The sequence below is a fragment of the Macrobrachium nipponense genome, chromosome 7 (assembly GCF_015104395.2).
Source record: "Macrobrachium nipponense isolate FS-2020 chromosome 7, ASM1510439v2, whole genome shotgun sequence".
Lineage (NCBI taxonomy): Eukaryota > Metazoa > Arthropoda > Malacostraca > Decapoda > Palaemonidae > Macrobrachium > Macrobrachium nipponense.
This window is the reverse complement of record NC_061109.1, coordinates 91,374,511-91,400,785: the sequence shown is the minus strand read 5'-3', so window position 1 is coordinate 91,400,785 and position 26,275 is coordinate 91,374,511. Positions and strand designations below refer to the sequence as shown.

Sequence of the window (26,275 nt, the reverse complement as noted above, 5' to 3'; positions counted from 1 at the left end):
GAAGGGAAGTCATCTACGCATCCTCCTCTCTGAGTTGTGACCTTCACATGTGGATTTTTAAAATCTAGTATACCATGAAAATTATTTGCCTGACATTGCTAGTTACCTGGATGTCCTCGGTAATTGCAGGTGTTAGAGACCACAACCACATGCATTAAATGAAAATCTGTGTTGCTTATAGTTGGCTAATTAAAGAGTACACACACTAAAGACCCACCTCTAAAAATGCTTATAACTATCTATTTTAATGGTTCAAGCACCAAATATATCGTAAACTATCACCCTAAAACCTTTTAATATAATTTCAAAGTCATTCTTACAACATTATCCTTAAAAGTAGGGCTTAAAGCTACATGTGACAAGTAAAAAGTCCCCCTACATTCAATCACAGCCATTTTCTCTTGTACAGTATTGACGCTGTCCCATTTTGATTTTTCAGATATGAGAAACATTGGGAATTCACAAGTAGAGTTAAATATTGTACAGTACTTAAATATTTAAATATGCATTAAAACAAAAATACCAAATTATAAATGCAATCAAGAGTAATAAAATATTATCTTGTGTATGTACATGTTACAATGATTTACTAATTTCAAATATATAAATATTAATGTAAACACATTAATATGTTATTTCTGGGCTCAGCTCGTGTCGGCCTATGAAAGTATCCTTAATATCATTCTTTCTAGGCAAAATTAATCTAAAATTACCAGAGAAAAACAAAATTAAGAAAATGTCAGTAAAACTGACTCGCTCACTCTATAAAAGAAGTGTCGGTATGAGAATAGGGGCGAGTGGGATCACTACCACGAGTCATTCACCATTTAGACCTTCCAATCTAAAATCCCCACCAGAGACTGATACTAAAGGGTGATGCGGCCGCTACTACTACTACTACTGACGCCACGGACAGCAGCGCCCCTAGCGGTCATCCTTAATTTTTAGGACTTACAAACGTTGTACGCTTTTTTCATCCCGTTGCCGTGTTTCTTGGGATTTATCACTTTGATTCACCATGGAACGTGCTGCCATCGCATCGGCTAAGTTAAGTGCCTCATAAGTAGTATTTTACCGTAATTTAGTCTTCCAGGGACCAGTATTTTCCTTCTAATAGGTCATATACGGTCTCCCGGTTGACTCGTGGCGGCGCCATGCCGCCTCATGTTAAGAATTCCTGGTCTCCCATATCACGTTCATCGTTTATTACATCGTTTTTTATAGCTAGGACAGCCCTTTTACCATTTCTCTTAGTTTGGTATTTAGGGCTATTCTGTGTTTCTGGCCCAGCATTCCGGCTCTTGCTCTTCATCGGCTATCGCTGGCTCCGAGTAGTCAACTGTTCCTCGGAACAGTTTGCCTCCTCCTGGGCTTCTTTTTCTTTTACTAAAAGTGTCTTTTCCCTCTTTTACGATGTATTATTAGTTTTATTTAGGGTGTTAGGCTAGCCTAGGTGCATGTCCCATGTGTTGGTACAGTCTGGTTCACGTGGCCCTTCCACGGTTGTGTTGCTATCGCGGCTTAGGCCACTTGCGGTCACGTGTTCCATGCAGCCCTTCACCACCCCTTCCCCTTCCCTACCCTACCAGGTATAGGGAGGGGGTCTGGGGGGACTCCTTGGTTACCATGACAACCACAGTAGCTTCCTCCCTCTTTCTCTGAGGAGGCCAGGAGCTCCCTCCCAGTTGGGGTATAGGGCGACATTGTTTTCTCGGGTACCGGGTCACGAGCGGGTAGTTGTTGGGACGGGGAAGGAGAGTAGGCCACCCCCCCCCCCTCTCTCCTTCCCGCCGCGTTACGCCAGGAAACCCCCCCCCCCCCCCCCCCCCCCCCCCCCCCCCCCCCCCCCCCCCCCCCCCCCCCCCCCCCCCCCCCCCCCCCCCCCCCCCCCCCCCCCCCCCCCCACCCCACCCCCCCCCCCCCCCCCCCCCCCCCACCCACCCCCCCCCCCCCCCCCCCCCCCATTGCTCAGTCCCACCTTTACCCTACTGTAACGAACGGAGCCTCCGCTGCAGCCGGGGCCCCTTTGGTTATAGTTCGTCTGGCTCCGCCAGCAGCGGGGGTGGTCACTACTAGTGGTCTGTTGCTTGCCTACTATATCCTGCCTTTTTCCCGCTACCGGAGGAGAGCTTGCTTTCTTACCCGGGCACACTCTTCTAGTAGACGGGGAAAAGTTTATATATTATTTCGTTATAAATAAATTAAGGATATACCCTAAGTGAAGGTTAATTTTAGTATTAACTAACTTGTGTATACCATCTCCGTCGTTCTCCCCGTCGGGTTTCATGGCTAACCACACACACCTGGTTGGATATTCTCTCCTGTCTCCCGGCCGTTTAGTTTTACCCTTGAGACAACTCCAACCGCCCTAGTTACCACACGTATTATGGCGGTGGGGCTCTGGTTTAATCTTAACTTCACGCTCCGGCATGCAGCGGAGCAATTGTTAGGCTGTAAGTGTTCTCCTGATACTATGTATCTTTCCACTTACAGGCTACCAACTGTCAGGTCCTGGGGTGTAACGCGACGCTTTACGACCCCTGCGCCCACGATGAGTGCAGGACTCACGCCCCGTGTGCCACGACCCACAACGCCATGATCGTCTGGCACCCAGAAGCCTGCACCATTTGCTATGACCTTGTCAGTCAGCTGGTGGGGGGGGTAAGTCGACTCTTAGACTTCTTTATCGTATTACTAATAACACTTAGTCATAAGCTTGTTAAAACCCCCAATCACCCCGTCCGCCACTAGAAGCTTCATTTCGCCTTCTCTTTCAGGCTGCCGCCGTGAAGGAAGTCGCCTTAGCAACCCTGAAGGCTTGGGTGGGCGGCTTCGGGAAGAACGCCGCCAAGGGACCAGCCGTACATCTTAGATAAGAAGCTGGCCGTTCAGATCTTCCCCGGCGGCAAGTCAACAGGCTACGTTTGTCCCACCTCGGCAGCCCCTCTCATCGCTTCCATACAGCAGGAGGTGCAGCAGTCGTTCGGGTCCGCGGCCACGCAGGAGCCGGTCCCAGACGTCGCAACTTTGGACCTGAACATCGAACCTATGGCGGTAGGGGCGGAGGATTTGTTGGTTGAGGTAGGTGTGTCGGGCGCCCAAGGTCTTTCTTGGGCACTCCTGGATCTTTCTCCTGTCCCTTCTACTGCTTCTTTTCAAGGCTTTACGGGATCTGAGATCCTGCCCGCTCTCCCGCTCTCTCTGTACCCCCAAAGGTGAAGGGACAGAGAGAACAGAAGACCCCCACAAGACGACTTCTTAAGAAGTCGTCGTCGTCTTCTTCAGTAAAGAAGTCTTCGACTTCCTATGCTGACGTGGTTGAAGGCTAAGCCGAGGCTCTTCGTACTCCTCCAAGAGCTCTAGAAAAGCAAAGGCTTCTAAGGAGAAGGCTCCGCGCTCCAGCCGAGCCAATGCTCTCCGGCCTCCACCGCATCCACTCCGGCAAACGCCAGTTGGAGTGCGGGACCGAGCTCCTTTGATCCCACTGCCTTCTCAGCAGTGTGATGCAACAGGTGGGAGAGATGGTAGGCTCGCAGGTCTCCGCCCTCGGAACCAGGTTTGAACAGATGTTTGCGCAGCTGTCAAACACCCTCAGTCAGTCGGGCCAATCCATCCAAGATCTCTCTAACAGAGTTAGAGAGAATGAGGAACGAGTAGCTGGGCTTTCTCAGGCTCCTCAACCAATCTCCCCAGTAGCAGGTACTGGCATTCTCCAGCTACCTCCATATGAGTCTCTACCAGCCTTCTCCATGGATAACCCAGGAGAGTGGCGCTTACGCTCCATTCAAGGACGGTATGATCTCTGTCCCGGAGTGTGGAACTCGAAGAATTGAGGACTTCGAGTTTTATCCTCCGGGATTAACTCAGCCCTTCATTGGATATGCTAGGCTGACCGTGGCGGCCCTCACTAGGGAGGACAAGATTTCCCGAGAAAACGTGGTATATAGTAGAGAGCACGCACAGCGGGAATGGGTTCACTGCCTGGAGGACTGGGAGTGTACCAACACTAAGCTCCAGGCTTTCAAGAGTCCTTTCACTATTTTTGCGACGGAGGAGGAGGCTTCTCTTTCCGTTCGCTACCAAAATATGGAAGCGACTCTTCAGGCAGTCCTCAAGGATGAGCCCATGCCACAGCTGAGGGAAGCTGATTCTACTTCTCCGCTCTTTCCAGCCTTTGGAGAATTGTGGGACGACTTGCCTGCTACATTCACGATTGGTAAGCTTAAGCCAGACTGCGCAATGGACCAGTTTTGGCGAAAAGCTTCCAAGGCTGCCTGATACTTTGATTCAGGCAGAGTTCGATGCTCGAACTAGGTTTGGGAGGTCCCTCAACTCCCTGATTATCACTGAAATGGCGGCACTGTGTATGGCACAGAACCGCTATTCAAGATTCTGGCCAAGTCTCAGCTCCAAACAGTTCAGACGGATGCTTTGCGACTTCTTCCAAGCTAGGAGGAACTGCCGAAAGCACGTTCTGCAGGAGTGCACTATTAGGCACGAACCTAATAGACTCCTGGCTTCCAGCATGTGGGGGGCGGACCTCTTCCCAGAGTCCGCTGTGAATGAGGTGCACCACGAGGCTGCTAGGCTCAACCAGAGCCTTTAGAGCTAGGTGGGGCATCTCTTCTAAGAGGAAGCAAGAATCCGCCCCCGCTGCTAGTAAGAAACTCAAGAAGTCTGGTAAAAGGTTCCAGCCTTACCAGAAACATCAGCAGCAACAGCAGTTCGTTCAGGCCGTCCCAGTTACCCAACAGGGACAACCATCAACTTCGAAAAAAGGGCAGGCCCAACCCATCCTCCTGTTGTCCCCTCAGTCGCAACCCTCAACCTCCTACGCAGTCTCGCCGGCCTTCAACTCTATGTATGAAGGTCAGGCTTACCCAGCTTTAATAGGCTTTCGAGAGGTAGCAGGGCGAGAGGCCCACTTTCGCCAGCGTGGGCACAGGGAGAGCGGCAAGGGGAAGGCAATTCAGAGGAGGGCACGGAGGTCAACCCGCCCAACAACAGTGAGGCTCCCCAGGTAGGAGGGAGGCTGTTCCTCTTCCGTCACAGGGGGGTTCAGCAAATGGGCACAGAGCATCGTGTCCAAGGGATTGGGTTGGAGTTGGATCAAAGATCCCCCTCCAATCAAATCATTTTATCAGGAACCATCAAAGGAAATTGACAGATTACGCGAAGGAACTACTTCAGAAAGGAGCTATTGCGAGAGTCAAGCATCTAAAATTTCAAGGTCGCTTATTCAGCGTGCAAAGAAAGGCTCAACCAAAAGAAGGGTAATCTTAGACTTGTCCAAAGCTAAACTCTTTCATTCGTTGCGACAAGTTCCAAATGCTTACCATCTCGCAAGTAAGGACCTTACTTCCCCGTGGAGCCGTCACATGCTCCATCGATCTTACAGGACGCCAACATACTATCATATCCCTATAGCCAGGCACTTAAGGTTCCAGCCCATTCCTAGGCTTCAAACTAGGAATTCAGCGTTCTCATTCAAAGTGATGCCCTTCGGTCTGAATGTAGCCCCCAGGGTATTCACGAAAATAGCAGAAGTGGTGGTTACAGTTGAGAACTCAAGGGATAATGGTAGCAGCATACCTCGACGATTGTTGATCTGGGCACCAACAGTCGATGAATGTCTCAAAGCCACGAAAAAGGTAGTTCAATTTCTGGAACATCTGGGGTTCCAGATAAACAAGACGAAATCCAGACTTACTCAGAGTCTCGTTTTCAGTGGGCTAGGAATCCAATGGGATTTGTCTTCCCACAATCTGTCAATTCCGGTGGTCAAAAGGAAAGAAATAGACCCAAGTCTGTGAAACAATTTCTCAAATGCAAACAAACATCAAGGAGAAACCAGGAAAGAATCCTAGGTTCTCTTCAGTTTGCCTCAGTGACAGACATCCTCCTGAAAGCAAGGCTGAAAGATATAAACCGAGTTTGGCGATCGAGAGCAAACGCCAAATCTCGAGACAAGTTGTCAGTAATTCCACAGATCCTTCGCAATCAGCTCCGTCCATGGACAAAAGTGAAGAACCTGGCCAAACTAGTACCCTTCAATATCCCCTTCCAGTGTTAACATTCACAACGGATGCCTCCCTGTCCGGGTGGGGGGGATATTCTCAATTCAAGCAAGTTCAGGGGACTTGGTCAGTTCAGTTCCGCCAGCTTCACATAAACGTCTTGGAAGCAATGGCAGTATTTTCTTACCCTGAAGAGACTTCTTCCCCCGAAAAAGTCTCATCTAAGACTAGTTTTGGACAGTTGCAGTGGTAGTTCATTGCATCAACAGAGGAGGGTCCAAATCCAAACATGTGAACCATGTCATGATAGCCATCTTTGCACTAGCAGACAAACACAAATGGCATCTGTCCGCCACTCACCTGGCGGGGGTAAGAAATGTGATAGCAGACGCTTTGTCCCGGTCGGTCCCTCTGGAATCAGAATGGTCCCTGGACGACAGGTCATTCCAGTGGATATGCCGGAGAGTCCCAGGTCTCCAAGTGGATCTCTTCGCTTCACAAGCGAACCACAAGCTCCCTTGCTATGTGGCCCCCAACCTGGACCCTCTGGCTTATGCCACGGACACCCTGTCGTTAGATTGGAATCAGTGGAGAAAAATTTATGTCTTTCCTCCAGTGAATCTTCTTTTGAAAGTCTTGAGCAAGCTGAGGACTTTCAAGGGAACTAGTAGCTCTGATTGCTCCAGACTGGCCCAAGAGCAACTGGTATCCTCTGCTTCTGGAATTGGGTCTCCGACCTCAACGGATTCCCAATACCCAAGCTGTCACAATCAGTACAAATGAGGGACTGTGTTCGCTTCCTCAGGAATTCTTCAGACCCTAACTTTATGGACTTCATGAAGTTTGCGGCTAACAAAGATGCTAACATGATCCACAAAACATCCTCTTCCTAGAATCAGATAAGAGAGAGTCAACTATTAGACAATATGACTCAGCTGTTAAAAAATTAGCATCCTTCCTGAAAGAATCAAACACTACAACCATGACAGTTAACTTAGCTATATCCTTTTCAGATCCTTGTTTGAAAAAGGTTTAGCAGCTAGCACTATTACTACTCATAAATCGGCTTTGAGGAAGATCTTTCAGTTGGGTTTCCAGATAGACCTAACAGAATCTTACTTTACGTCTATTCCTAAAGCCTGTGCTAGACTTAGACCTTCTCAAAGGCCTACTGCAGTCTCATGGTTCTTAAATGATGTCCTCAAACTAGCCTCAGAAAGACGTTATTCTTATTAAGCCTAGCTTCAGGAGCTAGAATTTCAGAACTGTCGGCTCTATCCAGAGATGCGGGTCATGTGGAACTTCCTCCCCTCAGGAGAAGTTCTGCTTGCTCCGGATCGTAGTTTTTTGGCTAAAAATGAGGATCCTCTTGCAAGGTGGGCTCCTTGGAAAGTCATCCCACTTCCGCAAGATACCTCTCTCTGCCCAGTATCAACTTTAAGAGCCTTTCTATCTCGCACATCCTCAAGATCCTCAGGTTCTCTCTTTATGAGAGAAAAAGGTGGTACTTTATCAGTAAAAGGAATTAGACAACAGATCCTTTACTTCATTAAACAAGCCAATCCTGATTCATTTCCAAAAGCACATGACATCAGAGGAGTAGCCACCTCAATTAACTACTTTCAACATATGAACTTTGAGGATCTTAAAAAGTATACTGGATGGAAATCTCCGACAGTCTTTAAACGTACACTACCTAAAGTCCTTGGAATCTTTAAAATTTTCTGCAGTAGCAGCGGGAAACATTGTTTCTCCTGATACTGTATAGTAGTCATAGTATAGATCCAGGTCTCCTTCTACCTACCTCGTCCACATGCCTCACCCTATCGCCATGCTACTCGGATACTCTAGCCTTAGCCGCCGAGATCATATTGGTGGATTGTCCCTTATTTTTTTGCTAGGGACATCCACACTATGTACTTATAATGTACTTCAGTGTCCCTACCCTTATTTTTATGCTAGGGTAGGGACACAATGTGTTTGCATATTATGTAAATATCTTACTTAAGTGATCTATTTTGTTAATTTACATTGCATTACTGGATATTACTATGTTTAATATAAGTTAATTTTAAGTACTTTATATTGTTTGCTTTCTTTATCAGTCATTGTTTAGGATAAGTTAGCTTTAAGTACTTAGTTTGTATTCTGTAATGTCCTTGATTCACTTATATTATATACCTCTTTTTTACAACTGATTTTCATTTGTCCTTATTCCCATCTTGTCTTGTTTTCTCTGGTACTCTTTATAGGCCGACACGAGTGAGCCCAGAAAAGGGATTTTGACGTAGGAAAAATCTATTTCTGGGTGATTGGCTCGTGTCGCCTATGAAACCCACCCTGTCTTTGTTTACCCACCCTGCAGGACAAGATGTTCATAGATTAAGGATGACCGCTAGGGGCGCTGCTGTCCGTGGCGTCAGTAGTAGTAGTAGTAGCGGCCGCATCACCCTTTAGTATCAGCTCTCTCTGGTGGGGATTTTAGATTGGAAGGTCTAAATGGTGAATGACTCGTGGTAGTGATCCCACTTGCCCTATTCTCATACCGACACTTCTTTATAGAGTGAGCGAGTCAGTTTTACTGACATTTTTCTTAATTTTGTTTTTCTCTGGTAATTTTAGATAATTTTGCCTAGAAGAATGATATTAAGGATACTTTTCATAGGGCGACACGAGCCAATCACCCAGAAATAGATTTTTCCTACGTCAAAATCCCTTTTCACTTACAGAATTCATTTATACTGTATTACTATTTGTTCCGATACGTAATACAAACCCTCGGTCCTTTAACAATAGGAAGGTAACTAGCGGCAGCTGGGACGGTCGTAAGCTTCGAACAAGGGAGAACGGTAGTTAACTGCTTGTCCGATCGTGCGCGCGCCCGCGCGCCCGAGAGGTGAAGAATCACTTTTGCTTTCGGCGCGGGTGTGAAGGACGTGTTCGTCATGCTCTCTGCCGCTTCATCGTCGTATGCTTTGTTTATATTGTGTTTTCTACTAATGGTTTGGTTTGACTTGAAAATGAAACTGTAAGTACACTGTTTTCATTTTCATTACTTAATTATGAATCAACATGGAGCTATCGCCGTAGAGACGGCGATTTCCGCTCTTTTCATGAATTGAACCCTTGAATTATGTCTCGGTGCCGAGGGCGGGCGCACTCGCGCCGAGTCATGTATTTTTTTTGGGCGAAAGTGTGTAATTGAAAGATGTAAGTACTCTTTTTCATTATATTTTTGCCCTGTGCGTTCGTTGCCGAGAGCTTGATTGCGCTCGGCAAGAGCCTCTTATTGTGTATGAATAGAATGCAATGAAAGTGGATTCGCAATGCAGTTTTCTTTTCATTTTCATTTATTAATTGCATCAAATTTAATTTTGGATCAATTTCCGCTCTTACCCGGGAATTAATCTTACGATTATTGCTGTGAAAGTGAAAATAGCAAGTGCAGTATTGTTCATTTCATATATATTTATGATAGCATCATATTATTATGGATCAAGTTTCCGCTCTTACCGGGAATTGATCTCCCTCTTTAAAGTTCTATGAAGTGAATCGCAAGTGCAGTATTCTGTTTCATTTTCATATTACTTTTCACTGCTGTGCGGGGGTAGGGGAAGCGAAGGTCTGCCAGGAAGTCGTCGGAAAGCTCTCCCGCGACTCCCTTGGTATCCGATTCTTCGTCTTCTTTCCTGCCCCCCCCCCGCTCAGCTTCCTCGTATTTTGTTTTTGGGGTCTTCCTTCCGTTCGGGGTGGGGGCATGTCCCCCCCCCCCCGTGCGTGAGGGAACCCCTCTTACTAATCTGTCTGTGCTACCGCAGGTGCTACAGCCGTGGGAGACGACCTTGGACAGGTATGGACCACTGCGGCTGCAGGGCGTGCCTAGCATCCACGATCTGCTGCAGAGTCTAGCGAGGTCTGGGCGGTGACCTTGGAGTGGTCTCCACTACAACCTTCACGGCCGCTTATGCTGCTTCCCCCCGCTGGTCTACACTCCCCCTGCTGTGTCGGTGACGCCGTCTGCCGCTTCTAGGGCCGGTCGCCGCCGTACCGAGGAGGGGTATGCCGCCGCCGCCTGTGTTTCTTCGTGTTGCCTGCCCCAGACTTCCGCTGTTCCAGCAGCTCGCCCCTGGACCGGCCGCCAGTACCACGCTGGCTGCCGATGATTCTACGAGGCGATGGTGGGCCTGCCGACCTGTCCGCTATGTGGTTCCCGCTACTGGCTTCCGGCTGTCCCTTCTGTGGTTTCCGCATGCGCTGGTCCTGCCGCTCCCTGAGCTGGTTGCTGTTCCTGTCGCTCCGGTTCCTGCGCCTGTCCATGCTGGTCCTTGCCCATGGTGTGTCTTCCCCAGTCCCAGGTCCTTCCGGACAGGTGCGTTCGGGCCTTTTTCTTTCGGCATAGGGCCGACTCCGGCCTGGATGGAGGACCTGACGACTGTCCTGCGTGAGCTGACGAAGAAGAGGAAGGTGTCATCTTCGTCTGTTGCTGCCTCTTCCCCTTCGACTTCTAAGGCCCATAAGCCGAAGAAGAAGAAGGCTGCCTCCCCCACCCCCCCCTAAGAAGTCTCCTTCGGGAACTTCTAAGGGCCCGTCCCACCTCGGTGGGACGGGGGGTCCTTCTGCTGGTCCTCCTGCTCCTTCGGGAGCGGGGCCCGTCTCCCCTTCCGTAAGGAAGAGATAGACGGGGACCAGAGGAGTATCGGTTAGCTCTGGTACTTCCTCGCCTGGTGCTAGCGGCGATGCCGCTACGCCAGGTTCCGGCTCGGTCTCTCGTTCGCGGGAGATCCCGAGTGTACGCTCTCCCTCGGGAGACCGTGCAGCCAAAGTTTCGGCGCCAGAGTTCGCTCGGCGCCAAGACCACGGCACGGAGCAGAAGGCTGGCGAGAAACCGCTCAGGTGACTCTCGCCAGGCCAGCGGCACCGCTCTCGCAGCGACCAGCTGGTAACCGGGTTTTGTTATTCCCCCTAAGAAGACTCCTTCGGGAACTTCGAAGGGCTCGTCACATTCCGGTGTGACGGGGGGGTTCTTCTGCTGGTCCTCCTGTTCCTTCGGGAACGGGGCCCGTCTCCCCTTCTGAGAAGAAGAAGAAGACGGGGACCAAGGGTGTGCTGGCTACCGCTGGTACACCCTCGCCTGGTCTTGGCAGCTCTGCTGCTAAGCCAGGTACCGGCTCGGTTTCTCGTCCGCGAGAAGTTCCGAGTGTACGATCTCCTTCTGGGTGACCGTGCAGCCAAAGTTAAGACGCCTGAGTTCGCTCAGCGTCATGACCGAGGCACGGAGCAGAAGACTGTCGAGAGCCGCTCAGGTGACTCTCGCCAGGCCAGCGGCCGCTCTCGCAGCGACCAGACCGGTACCTCGGGTGGACGTGACGGTCTCTGACCGGCCACGGGTTGAGGCTGGGAAGAGGGTCCCCCAGGTCCCCTCGACCGACGGTACCAGACCTCGGTTGGTACCAGCGGTTTGTTTTTGCGTGCCGCGAGGACGCTCACCGGTCTCACGGCGAAAGCGAGCTCTGCAGGTCACCTGACCGCCGCTCCCACAGGGACCGGGCGGATACGGTGACCAGCAGCAGCTCGTCTGACGCACGGGACCGGGGTCGACGTGCTCAGTCGAGCCGCTCGCACAGGTGAGCGGCACGGCCAGGCCTGCAGATCGATCCCCACCGCGGGTTGGTGATCGGCTGCAGCCCCCCACGTACGCTGGTCCTGCCAGCGAGCTGGGGGGGGAGCGTAGGTCTGTCTCTCCACTACCTTCAACTTCCTCGGGCTACACCGGGAAGAGCGAGGTAGCTAGAGTGATCGTGAGAGGTGCGCCGCTCACGATCCCGTCACGACGACCGCACGTGCCACGTATGGTCTTAGGACCAACCAGGACGTACGCGCAAGTGATTGGAGGCGACCGTCAGGGGGAGAGGGGGTAGCGTCAGTTCTGTCTCTCCGATACCTTCAACTTCCTCGGCATACGCCAGGAAGAGCTAGGTATATAGGAGTGATCGTGAGAGATGCGCCGCTCACGATCCCGTCACGACGCCGCACGTGCCAGGTGGTCTTAGGACCAACCAGGACGTACGCGCAAGTGATTGGAGGCAACCGTCAGGGATCTGTTGCTGGTCCTTCTTCTGAAGGAGGAGGGTCCTGGGAGCTGCTCTTGTTGGAGGGACTGGACGGTCCTACTCCTCAAGACGCTGTAACTTCCGAGATTCAGAGTAACGTTTACCCAGGTTATTGCACTGATTCGTCAGCACAACGACCGGGGGGAAGGATCGCCGCTCCCACCAGCAGAGCCTATGTCTGCTCGAGTCGTTTTGGGGCCCGAGATGGGAACCCAAACCGACGGTGGGTATGCCGCGATCGGAGCTTACCGATTCTGTCTTGAACCAGAGTCTCTCGTCTCCGGACAAGAAGGCTCTCTCAGTTCTGGCCGGTCGATCAAGTACTTCCACCTCCTCTACTGCGACAGCGGCGTTTCTACGTGTCTTCGGACACCGTATTTAAATACTCCTTCGGTCCTCCTGAGAGGTTTCGACCTCGACGAGGACTGGAATGAGTCGGAGGACGGTATCGGCTCTCTCCTGTCAGGTGTCGATCAGCCCACCCAGACGACGTTCACAGTGGCGGCAGACCCTTACTTACAGTGAGAGTTCGTAACCCTCCTCGGGGAAAAACGTTTTCTCCTGACGATACGTTTTCCCAGACTCTGAGGCGCCATCGCCGCAAGGCGATGGCTGCTCCTACTCTTCTCCAACTGCTAGTTCCACTGGGAAGGCGAGCGAGTATCCAATTCCTCCCCATTCCCTCTCTCCTTACGGCTACGAGGGAAAGGGAAGGATCCTACAGAGATTTCTCTGTAGGATCCCACGTTGGGGACTGCGCTACCAGGGGGGGACCTTCGGGTCCTACCTGACGTAAGCCCCGGTCGTTGAGGAGGGATCCTGCCCCATTCTCGATTTCTACGGGAATCGAGAGGACCACCAGCGATATCGTTGACGAATTCGGTGGGGGTTTCGCAGACTGCTTAGAATTCTACGGAATTTCTAGCGCATTCAGAGTGTTTAGAGTTTCTTACGATCTCCAAACACTTAGGCGAGACCACGGTCCAAAGTGAGCGAGACGAGAATCCCCGATATGTTACACGATAATCGGGAACCTCGCCTATGCTCGAATTCCTGGAATTTCTAGCATTAGGAAGAAGACTGCTGCTGAAAGAAGACTATCTCACAGTAGGCGACCAACCTGGAATAGAGAAGAAACGGACGGGAATATCCAGTTTGGCTGGAACTATCGTCTTAGTATTCTGTTCACCATTGAAGCTTTCCTTCGAGGAAGACTTCTCCTTCACTCTCTTTAATAGAGAACGAAGGTGGTCGATCTCCAATCCTTATTTTGTTTTCTTGAAGGAAAGAATTTAGGATGGAGATCGTTGTTCAGAATCCTACAAATATACTACGTATATTAACCTCGCGACATGATTCTGCTAAGCAGTTGAATGGTCCGAGGGGTAGGCGCATATCCTGGTTATTCTACGGATTGCGACTTAGACGAAAAGTATTCTAATTGAACTGCAACCCGGGTTGCCTGCAACCTCCCAGGAGTTTCCAGTTTCAATTTTATATACTTATGGTGTTGTCACAACAACACCATTTTAGCTTTTATATTTACCGAAATTCGTTTCGCTTAAAGATAATTGCTCGCATATCTTTTTATGCTCGGTGGTTCTAGCCGAACGCATTCCTTCGTGGAAAGGATTACTTGGCAACTCAGGATGACGAGTCAGCGACAGCTACTGCGTATTGAATTGCCCGAGGCATTTCAGTATCAGCTGCCGCTTTGAGATAGACGGTTGTTTATGTCTTTCTCACCTGCTTTGATTGAATAACAACCGTATCTCTGCCCAACAATCACGGACTTAAGTCTCTGATTAACGGGGATTCTCGCATACATGAATGACCATCTACTGCTGAGAAACGCTAGTATTCATCGTCTTCGGTATTGCGAGAATTTTAAACAGAGATATCTATTCTTTACTCTCATCTTTCTGTTTACCGCACGGTAACAGAATTCTGTAATAGTCTCTTGCTGCATCGTATCCCGATAATGCGAATGATTTTTGCGGAATCTGAGTTGTCCTCAAAATATCTTGTATTCGGAGGTGTACAATTGTTCATTGTTCACCCCGGATTAGCAGATGTATTGAAAGACATCGCCTACTCCCACACCTGCCAGCTCTACTTCCAAACGTTCAGCCCATGAGAAGCAGTTCTTCAAGCGGCTCTCCCTGTGTTTCATTACTGAAGAACGCCCCGCTTTCATTGCACAATGGACAGCAATGAAATGGCGGTTAGCGTTTTCAGTCATTTGTAAGCACAGGTTTAGAATCTTGAGATTCCTTCTCTCGATTCAGCTGGAAGACGTAGGTTGCATTCATTGCCTACCTTCGTCTTCAACGTACACAGTAGTGTTCTCCTTAAGCTGAGATTCAACGTCTATGAGATTTTCTTGCCATCAGGGACCTCGGTCTTTTGAAGGCAATTGACTTTCGCCTTTTGAGCTTATGCATTAAGAGAATCATCGCCGCGCCGTCCGGCATCGGTGACTAACAAATATTTTATTTGTTTGGTCTCTCAGCATAACTCTTTAAAGGGCGAAGGTCACGTGACTTACCCGGATGCTTGGACAACTTGCCTCTACTGATTCCGAACCAGTCAGTCGCAGCTGTCAGAGCGTTCCGAGTCAGTTACGAACTATGCTGTGGACTTAGTTCGGTTGTTCCAGAGCAATCATTACTTCATCTTAATAGCTTGTCAGTATGAGTACTGTACATAACCAAAGTCGAAGGAGGGATAGGTCATACGACTATTCCCTTCTTTTCGTCTTAGGTAACTGCATGACTTCTCTTGAGAAGTCAAGCACAAAGGGATGGGGATTTGTGACGCTCGATTTCGTACCGATCTTCGTAGCGAAGACTCAGAACCCTTCGGTAACTGACGATTGGTTCGAGTCCTTCACAATACCCTCCTAATGGACGTCACCGCCTCCGATACGAAGGCTATGCTGCTTTGTCCTGTGAAGGTGCGACGGAGCTGTCTGAAGAAACTCGACACCCAGGATGAGTGAGGACGCTCTTCATCATTCTCTCGCGTTCCGCAAGAACTTCTCCGTGGCGCAGGTAATGAAGGCAGGCGCCTGGTCCAACCGGACCGCATGCACCTCCTCCTACCTTCAGGATATTGCCCACAGTTCCTTGGATCTTTTCCTTGGGAAACCGTGGTGGTTGCTCACACGTTTGTGTAGTTAACCCAGACCCTCGCAGGCTGAACAGCATCGAGTCCTGGTGTGACCGTAAGAATGGATGAGGAATGAGAGTGTGACTGGCTCTCTTCCCATCTTTTTCTTCCCTCTACCTTTGGGTAGAGGGACACGGTCGTCACCCTGCTGGGTAAGGACGAGATGCAGGTGAGCTACTCAATAGAGCACATCCTATCCCTTTCAGTAGGGATAGGAGTAAATATCCACCACTTCCTCCAACAAGGGGGAGGAAGTGGATGCCAAATTGAGACAAACCCATCATTTTATGATTGTCTCTTGCAAACAGGAACAAGTTCTTGCTTGCTGGTACGAAGAGATACGCTTGCCTCTCTCTTAGTACTTGGCCCAGAGGTCTGACCATTGATCCTGCGGTGCACACCCCGATCAATCGGACAGAGAGTTTGGATCCCTCCTTGCTCTTACGACCAGGGAGGCACTCCAGGGTGGACGAACACCAGTCTGTCACCAAAAAAGACTCAGATTCTCCCACCAAGAAGTGAGTCTTCCTATTGTTAAAGGACGAGGGTTTGTATTACGTATCGGAACAAATGACAATTTGTCGAAAATTGCATTTTTCCTAACTATACAAACCTGAGGTCCTTTACATATAGTCCACCTCATGCCACCCCTCACTCTGCAACTTTTGCATGGGCCTAAAGCAAAAGTGATTCTTCACCTCTCGGGCGCGCGCGCGCGCGCACGATCGACAAGCAGTTAACTACCGTTCTCCCTTGTTCGAAGCTTACGACCGTCCCAGCTGCCGCTAGTTACCTTCCTATTGTTAAAGGACCTCAGGTTTGTATAGTTAGGAAAAATGCAATTTTCGACAAATTGTCATTTTGATCTGTTATCACCATAATATGTATAGAATACCCAAATGTGCAGAGACTTGTAATGTTTACATAATGAGATTCAGCTGATTAAGGCTTGCTACTACCGAAATAATGAGGAAAATAATTTTTAGTTGCTAAAAGAAATGAATGTACTAATGGAATAATTGTTTTTGATTTTGTACGTAAAAGGTTATCATACAGTAATTAATATTTCATTAAGAGAGAGAGAATTGGTGTTTACATATTACAAACTAAGTCTCAGCACAGAAGGAGGACAAGACTAGACTTGACTTGACTGGCTGGGAAGAATAGCAGTTACATAGTGTTGCTTGCATATGCAATTTGGAGTTTAGATATTTTTATGATTAGAGATGAAACATCAACAGTGTACGTACATACCATTATGATAATGATAGATTAATGTAATACAGTTTATTCAGTAAGTGAAATAACATTTTATTGGTATTTTGCTGTTTTTTTTTTATTAAAGGATATGTGTATATGTATGTTGAGAAGAGAGAGAGAAGAGAGAGAGAGAGAGCGAGAGAGAGAGAGAGAGAGAGAGAGAGAGAGAGAGAGAGAGAGGTGTTTATGTTTTGTGGTAAGCTGTTTTGTAATTTTGCAGGATTTCAATTTAGCATTGTATGATATTTTGCTGTTTATATTACTGTACTATTAATATTTGAAAGGTAGTAAATAATTTTTTTTTATCATAAACAAATTTGTTTATGACAATAAAATGAAAAGACAGTAATTAGTAAATACTATGAAAAAATGTGCGAATTAGTGAATTTTATGCAATATATTTGGAGATAAGTTCCACGGAAAAAAAACACGATTAACTGAATGCCACCAGTGAGCAGGAACTGCCTGTACCTCCACACTGAGAGCCCATATGAAATCTTCTGAAGCAGATTTAAATTTTAATATATATACTTTTGAGGTCAAGTGCCTTGCTATTAAAACAATCATGGCATATAAGGCAGCACTGTTGGAGTCCTTGGTTTATGGTTTTTGAATTGATTCTAATGTGTATAAAAATTGTGAATTCCCTTCTCCAGTCTTTTGCACTGGAAAGCCCAGTTCCTGCAAGGCTTCCCAATACCTGGTTCCTGAATTAGGTTCTTAGACACAGTTTAGTTGGCTCAGTACAACTACAACTCATATGCTACATAAGGTAGTCTTCTTGATGGCTCAGCCGTCAGGAGCTCGTATTAGTGAGCTGGGCTCTCTTAGACTAGGATGTTTCATCACTCAGACTACTAGTTGACATTTACTTTTGTCTCCTGACCTATAATTCCTAGCCAAGATTGAGGACACTTTAAAGGGAAAATCTCTTTCTGTGATAAGGGAATTCAGAAGTATTTTGAATAAAGCATTATGCCCAGTGCAAGCACTCATGGTTTACCTAGATGTCACAGCAAACGTCCCAGGTTGGCCTATTTTTCCATAGCACAAACAAACCACTCTCTCTACATGGGCTGGGAATTATTTTAGTGTCCCTCATTGAAAAGGCAGACCCCTCACTCCTTTCCTAATTTGCATGACATTCAAAAGTTGAGTATGGTGGCCCTCCCGTATTCGCGTTCTTGGCACTCGCAGACTCACATATTCGCAGATTTCTTTATGGACCATATCTACCCATTATTCATGGGAAATCCGCATATTCGCAGTATTTTTCAATGAGAAATATCAACAAATTACTGTATTTTCATATCTATTTCATTATTAAATGCACTTTTTGTGATAAACTTATTAGAAAACTAGGTACTACAAGCATTTTTTGTGGGTTTATCTTGAGTTTGAACCAACAAAATAGGCAGTTTTAAGCATTTTTACAGGGGTTCTAAGTATTTGCGGATTATAGCTATTCGCAGGGGCATCTGGTGTGCATCCCCCGTGAATACGGGGTGTCCATTTTACATCATTAACTTCGGAAAAGTTTATTTCGAAGAAATCTCTGAGTTTACATGCTGTTTATTAGAGGCAGTATTCCTGAAGCAGGGAAGGCGCAATATTCCTGCAGTCAGACCCAACAAAATTAGGTACGTCACTAAAAACCAAAAGGATAATACATATACGTATAAGTTAGTGTGTATCTTGTTCTTTATTGCCAAACCTTAATGGGTATCTAGAATAAAGAAAATGGTTGATAACCTCTTGCTTTGCCTTGGATTAAAAATTCCTGAAATACCATTAGAGTAGTGGTCATGCTAGGATATTATTGCTGGGGAAGGCACGCTAATCCCACAGCCAGACTCAACATAATTAGGTAGGTCACTTTTGAACCACAAAAAAATAATACATGTATAGCTCTTGTGGTTTTGCTCTTCTTTATTGCCAAACCCCAGTGTGTATATGGAATAAAGAAAACAATTAAACCTTTGACTTTACCTTGGATAAAAAATTCTTGAAACTATTACCATGAGATATTGTCAAGGAAGGTGATTCCTCAGCCAGAAGCAGCATTATTAGATAGATCACCTTAAACTACAAAGAATAATGTATATATAGTTTCTTGTGTTGTTTCCTGGCCTTTATTGCCAAACCCTAATGAGTATTCAGAATAAAGAAAATGGTAATAACCAGTGACTCTACTTCGCATCAAAAATTCATCTGGGTGTTGTAATTTATTTATTAAGAAGTAAGCCATTTCATCAGCTTCCAATTTCTTATGTAACTCCTTTGAGGATGAACAGTGGCTACTCTATAAATAACAGGGTTTGATGTAGGTAAAACCGATACTATTTGATAACCGGTGTGAGTCCTCAAGCCCACCCACTTTCCTGAAGGCATGGGACATGAGCAAAGGTTTATGTTGAACAGACCTGGAATGTAATATGGGAAAAAGCCAACATATGCTTTTTTATCACATCTGTGCAAGTAAGGCAAAGGAAAAATCTGAGGCACTTGATGTGTGGATGGGAGATAAAGCCCTCCTGTTTTAAGTCCTTTATATTCTGTCATTGTGCCAACATACACTGTTCTGCTTGAGACGAAGTATAAGAGAATTTTTTTTAGATTGGTTGGGCTGTCCTATGGAGCCCTTGGGTGGACCATGTGAGTGTAATCCCATTGAAGACTCACAGCAGGTACCACAAATAGGATTTTCCTATGTCAAGACCTTTTTTTTTTATGGTGAGTGTAGGAAGCTGAAAATTTCTGAAAGCAAGACTGCAACCTGTGTATATAACACCAGAACAGACTTGGTCTGCCAACAGAGGCCTCTGGAGCCAAGATGTATACAGTAACCCCCATGGATTCGCGTGTTCACAATTCGTGGGCTCACTTATTCGCAGATCTCTCTATGGAACATATATAGTACACATTATTCAAGGAAAATTTGCCTTTTCGTGGTATTATTCGCTAATTACTGTATTTTCATACTATTTTCATGACTAAATGCACTTTTTGCAATAAAACTATTAAAATACTTAGGTAAGAGAATTCTTAGAGGGGTTTTTTGCTTTTGAACTGTCAAAATAGGTAGTTCTAAGAATTTTTAGAGTGGTTTTAAGTATTTGCAGATTTCAAATATTCGTGTGGGGGAGTGGTACACATCCCCCGTGAATCCAGGGGGTTTACTATACTTCAATAAGGTTTATACAAAGTACCCTGTAATGAGTTTGTAATGAAACAGATATCTTGGTAAAGTAGTCATCTAACTTTCAAGATTGTTGAAGGCATTTCACATTTCATATGCTGTTTTATTTTTATTTGGCGGAAGATCAGTGAAGTAGTTGCTGACTACTGTAGAAAAAGGCTCTTGAATGAAAAAAGTTTGTGTTCAGTTTGCTTTTCATATTTTGTCTGGCATTTTATTTAAAAGTTTGCCATATGTGCATGGATTAATGATTAGTTATGGTCTGGTTTTTGTAATTACTATAGGTAAACACTTCAATGAACTCTTGCGACGGTTTGGATCTCCCATTGTAGTATTAAACTTGGTGAAACGTCGAGAGCGGCGACCTCATGAGTCCATCCTTAATGCAGAATACTGCCGTTTGATTCGTCAACTTAACATCACATTGCCTCCAAGTCATCGTATCCAGTATGTTGCTGTTGACATGGCTCGCATTAATAAACAGTATGTATCCTTTATTTCATAATATGAATTTGTTCCTAGCATTTGATTTTTATATTTTCCATTACTTATAAGAATTAAGCCATCCTAATTAGCAATACTTAGCTGCAATTGCTAAATATGGTGATAATTCTGGAAGAAGCAAAACTTATTAATCTTTGATGCCATATCTTTCCTGTACCTTGAAATTTAAAATAAGAAATAAGTTGGACAAAATTCTGTCATGTTAAGAAGGAAGAAAAATACCTGGTAATATAAGATTGTCAATAAAGTTTTACTCCATAATTACTCGAAAATATGTGTGGGACAGAAACTGTATTAAAATATTCCGAAATCACACACTTAATACCTATAATTAGCTTGCATATGTGACACAGATAGTTCCAGAAACTTCAGTCCCTTGTAAATTTCAGGGGATGTTTTTTACATGAAGAAATACTTTAACAGTAAAAATCATCTTTCTACCTATCAAAGTTCCATAATTATTCAAAATAAGCAAGGAAAAAAAATTTTTTTTGCTGTTTTCTCAAAACTTATATTTCAGAAAAGTAAGTGAACATACATACCTTGAAGGAAACTGAACAAATTTCGATGAAACTTTCACAACATGTAGTATAACTATACATATATGTATTTTGGTCTCATTTAACCCTTAGGAGCCAGGGTAATAAATCAATATGCAGCACCCCATGACAGCAAAACATTGAGGTCGGCTAATTTATGATGGAAAGAGGAAGATATGCAAATGCACATGGTATAAGAAAAAAAATTCTACAAAATTTTCCCTATCTTCCACGAAAAGTTGAAAATTACTATTTACAACCCCTATGGGGTCTCTTTTACAAGGCAATCGTAAATTTTACGATCTTATATGTTTTTTTAATCAATAATTTTATTTTATTTTACAAAATTATAATTACAGCTCACACAGTATCAAAACAGATAAGAAATAAAATCAGTAACAAATTCTTAGCATATTTGTTGAGAAATATTTACATAAATTTATCAAGAACGAAGATTCAGTACCTTATTTAATTTTTGCATGTTTTTTTCAAATATTTCTTTGCACTTTTCTTCGCCAAATTACATTTACAACTGACATACTATTGTAAAAGACAAGAACTAAAACCAACAGCAGCCATTTGGTATATTTATGAGCAAATTTGCAAAAAGACGTCACGAGACAGAGAGGTACTACATTTCCCCTTGAAGTCAAAATCACTACTAAGCTTGCATGAGCCACCTAATCTTAATTTTAGCCAGTGTAAAATTTATCATTAGTGAATTTATGGGTTATAAAAGGGATTTTGACGTAGGAAAAATCTATTTCTGGGCGAGGAAGCCGTGTCGCCCAGTGAAATATGTCTGCTTTAGCACTATTTCTAGTAAAATATTGCTATAATACCAGAGAACTGCTAAATTGGACATGTCAGAAGCTTCTGACTCGCTCACCTATATAAAAGGTGTCGGTATAAAACTGGGGCGAGTGTTAAACACTACCACAGCAACCCCTCCAATTAGCCTTTTCCTCATCAAAAGACCCTAAATACGGGAGCCGACCCATAGGTCCACCACCTACGTACCCCGTTGAAAGCGTCGTGGACGTCATACTTATCGATAGCCATATCGTGTTCGTACGTTCGAATATAGCTATTTGTTCTTTTATTTTTATTCTTGATTACGGATCGTCAGTCTACCTCTTCACCCAAGTTAAGTACTGGTTCCGCCCTTTTTCAATATTTAGAGAGTGAATTTTCCTTTCGTTTTGCCTTTATTTAGGATTTTATTAGGCGTCACTTATAAGTACCGGGCGGGCAGCAAGTCGCTTTTACGGCTTATCCTTGAATTGTACCGATTTCGAATGGTCTTCCTCTCTGCTTGTAAAATGTGATAATTCAGTACATATTTCTGGGCTCAGCTCGTGTCGGCCTATGAAAGGATCCTTAATATCATTCTTTCTAGGTAAAATTAATCTAAAATTACCAGAGAAAAACAAAATTAAGAAAATGTCAGTAAAACTGACTCGCTCACTCTTAAAAAGAAGTGTCGGTATGAAAATAGGGGCGAGTGTGGAACACTACCACGAGACAATCACCAATTAGAACTCCCAATCAGAATCCCCCTAAGAGAGAGCTGATACCAACGGGCGATGCAGCCTCTACTACTACTACTAGAGGACGCCACGGACAGCAGCGCCCCTAGCGGACATCCTTAATTTTTAGCGCTAGCGTCAAGACGCAATTTTCCCTTGTGCTGTGCTATCTCTGGATTATCTCTTTTTTCAACCATGGAACGCTCTGCAATTGCCACGGCTAAGTTAAGTAACTCATAAGTAATATTTTACCTCGTTTTTATCTTCCGGGTACCAGTATTTTCCTCTTAATAGGTCATATACGGTTCCCCGGTTGTCTCGTGGCGGCGCCATGCTGCCTCGTAAGAATTCCCGGTCCTCCATACTGGGACTTCTTATACTTATGGGCTTACTATATTACGTTCATGTTTTTTTACATCGACTTTAGCTAGTTCAGCCCTCCTACCATTTCTCTTAGTTTGGTATTTAGGGCTACTATTATTATTCCGGCCCAGCATCCCGGCTCTTGCTCTTCATCGGCTATCGCTGGCTCCGAGTAGGCTTCTGTTTCTTGGAACAGTTTGCCTCCTCCTGGGCTTCTTTCTCTTTTACTAAAAGTGTCTTTTCCATCTTTTCGATGTATATTTTGATCATATTTAGGGTGTTAGGCTAGCCTAGGTGCGTGTTCCTTGTTTTGGTACAGCCTGGTTCACGTGGCCCTCTCACGGTTGGGTTGCTCGCGGCCTAGGCCACTTGCGGTCACGTGTTCCATCGCACCTTACCCTGCCCCTGCCCTCCCTACCTGGTATAGGGAGGGGCTGGGGGACCCCTTGGTTGTCATGACAACCTCAGTTGCCTTCTCTCACTCCTACTCTGAGGCGGCCAGGGGTTCCTCCCAGCGAGGGGGGGTATAGGGCGACCACTCATGAGGTACCGGGTCTCCGTGCGGGTAGTCGGTGATGGCGGGGAGGAGTAGGCCATCCCCCACCCTCCCCCCCCCCTCTCTCACTCCCGCCGTGTTTCACCGAGTCCTTCCTCCCCCCCCCCTCCCCAGTTGCTCAGCCACCTCTCTCGCTATACGAAAGGAGCCTTCCGTCGCAGCCGGGGCACCTTTGGTTATAGATTACTGGCTCCGCTAGCGGGCGGGGTGGGCACCACTAGTGGTCGGTTGCTTGCCTACTATATCCGCTCTCCCTCCCCCGCTACCGGAAGGGAGCTTGCTTCTTACCCGCGCACATCTTCTAGTAGACGGGCGGAGGGAGGTTTGTATTATTATTATTATTTTAAGGATATACCCTAATTTTACAATGAATTGTGTAATATGTTTATTTTATCTACTATCCCCGCCATTTTCCGTCGTGGTTTCCATTTACAACCAACCTCCTGGTTGGTTCCCTTTTGTGTCTCCGCCATCAGCGGAGCTATAGCCTAGGGGGCACAACCAACCTAGTTACCACACGTATTTTGGCGGGGCTCTGGTTTAATCTAACTTTATCGCTCCGGCACCAGCGGAGCATTTGTTAGACTGTAAGTGTTTACCTGGTACTCATGTATCTTTCCACTTACAGGCTACCAACTGTCAGGTCCCAGCGTGCAACGCGACGTTGTACGACCCCTGCGGCCATGATGAGTGCAGGTCTCACGCCCCGTGTGCCACGTCATACAATGAGATGATCGTCTGGCACCCCGAAGCCTGCGCCATCTACTACGACCTGGTCGGTCAGCTGGGAGATGGGGTAAGTCCGTGATAGGCTTCCTTATCATTTACTACAACAACTCTTAGTCATAATAAGTTTGTTAACCCCGTTCCGCCACTGGAAGCTAATCTCGCTTTTCTTTCAGGCTACTGGTGTGAGGGAAGTCGCCCTCGCCACCCTGAAAGCGTGGGTGGGCGGCTTCGGCAAGAACGCCGCCAAAGGCCAGCCCTACATTTTGGATAAAAAGCTGGCCACCCAGATCTTCTTCCCGGCGGGCAAGTCGACCGGTTACGTTGACCCCTTGTCCGCTGCCCCCTCTGATAGCCTCCATCCAGCAAGACCTCCAGCAATCCTTTGGGGTCGTAGCCTCCCAGGAGTCGGTCCCGGACGTCGCTGCCCTGGACCTTAACGTTGAGCCCATGGCGGTAGGGGGGGAGGATTTGTTGGTTGAGGTAGGTGTGTCGGGCGCCCAAGGTCTTTCCTTGGGTGCCCCTGGATCTTCTCCTGTCCCTTCTTCCAGTGCTTCATTTCAAGGCTTTGTGGGATCTGAGGTCCCTACCCGCTCTCCCGCTCTCTCTGTACCCCCAAAGGTGAAGGGACAGAGAGAACCGAAGACTCTGGCCAAGACAACTTCGAAGAAGTCGTCTTCGTCTTCTTCGGCTAGGAAGATGTCGTCTTTCCTACGCCGATGCGGTGAAAAGCAAAAGCCGAGCTCTTCTCACTCGAAGAGCTCCAGAAGCAGGCTTCTAAGGAGAAGGCTCGCGCTCCCGCCGAGCCAGTGCCTTCTCCCCGCCTCCACCGCTTCCACTCCGGTTACGCCGGTAGGAGGAGCAGGGCCTAGCACCTTTGATCCCTCTGCTTTCTCAGCAGTGGTGATGCAACAGGTGGGCGAGCTGGTTGGCTCGCAAGTCTCCGCCCTGGGGACAAGATTCGAGCAGATGTTCGCACAGTTGTCAAGCACTCTGTCTCAATCAGGCCAATCCATTCAAGACCTCTCTAACAGGGTTAGAGAGAATGAGGACCGGGTAGCTGGGCTATCTCAGGTTCCTCTTCCAGTCTCCCCAGCGCCAAGCACGGGATTCTCCAACTCCCGCCATATGACTCTCTGCCAGCTTTCTCCATGGAGAACCCATGGAGAGTAGCTGCCTACGCCCCTTTCAAGGATGGGATGATCTCCATCCCGGAGTGTGGAACTCGAAGGATTGAGGACTTCGAGTTTTACCTCCAGGTCTGACGCAGCCTTTCATGGGTTATGCTAGGCTGACCATGGCGGCTCTAACTAGGGAAGACAAGATCTCTAGAGAGTCGGTCCTATACAGTAGGGGATCATGCTCAGCGGGAATGGGTTCACTGCCTTGAGACTGGGAGTGTACGAACACCAAACTCCAGGCCTACAAGAGTCCCTTCACTATTTTTCGCGACGGAAGAGGAGGTTTCTCTTCCGTTTGCCACAAAATTGGTGGAGAAGTCCCTTCAGGCAGTCCTCAAGGATGAGCCCATCCCACAGTTGAGGGAGGCGGAGTCTACTTCTTCTCCGCTCTTCCCGGCTTTCGGAGAAGTTGTGGGAGAACTTGCCAGCTACGTTCACGCTTGGCAAGCTCAAACCGGACTGCGCCATGGACCAGTTCGGCGAGAAGCTACCAAGGCTGCCGGATTCCCTAATCCAGGCAGAATTTGATGCGCGAACCATTTGGTTTGGTAGGTCCCTCAATTCCCTCATATTAACGGAAATGGCTGCCCTCTCTTATGCTACGGAACCGCTGTTCAAGATTTTGGCGAAATCTCAGTTCCAGACGGTTCTATCGGACGTTTTGACTTCTTCCAGGCACTAGGAGGAACTGCCGGAAGCATGTTCTACAAGAATGTACTATTCGGCATGAGCCGAATTAGACTCTTTTTTGGCCTCTAGCATGTGGGGAGCGGATCTCTTCCCAGAGTCCGCTGTCAACGAGGTTCACACGAAGCTGCTAGGCTCAACCAGAGCCTTAGAGCTAGGTGGGGTATTTCCTCAAAGAGGAAACAAGATTCCGTTCCCACTGCTGGTAAGAAACAGAAGAAGGCTGGTAAGAGATTCCAGCCGTATCAGAAACACCAGCAACAACAGCAATTTGTGCAGGCGGTCCCGGTTACCCAACAAGGACAACCTGCTAGTTCGAAGCAGAACCAGCCTATCCTCCTGTTGTCCCCTCAATCTCAGCCATCCACCTCCTACGCTATCTCGCCGGCCTTCAACCCTTCATATGAGGCTCAAGGCTACAAACAGCCGAGAG

At 46.9% G+C, this 26,275-nt stretch overlaps 1 protein-coding gene across 1 annotated transcript in view; it reads left to right on the top strand.

The window, feature by feature from the left end:
• LOC135217463 (polyphosphoinositide phosphatase-like) overlaps window positions 1-26,275 on the top strand; it is a 333,908-nt gene that overhangs the window by 111,471 nt on the left and 196,162 nt on the right. Inside the window, exon 8 of the mRNA XM_064253366.1 lies at window positions 20,043-20,240. Within this exon, the coding sequence (XP_064109436.1) occupies window positions 20,043-20,240 (198 nt within the window). The remainder of the gene's footprint in view (window positions 1-20,042; window positions 20,241-26,275) is intronic.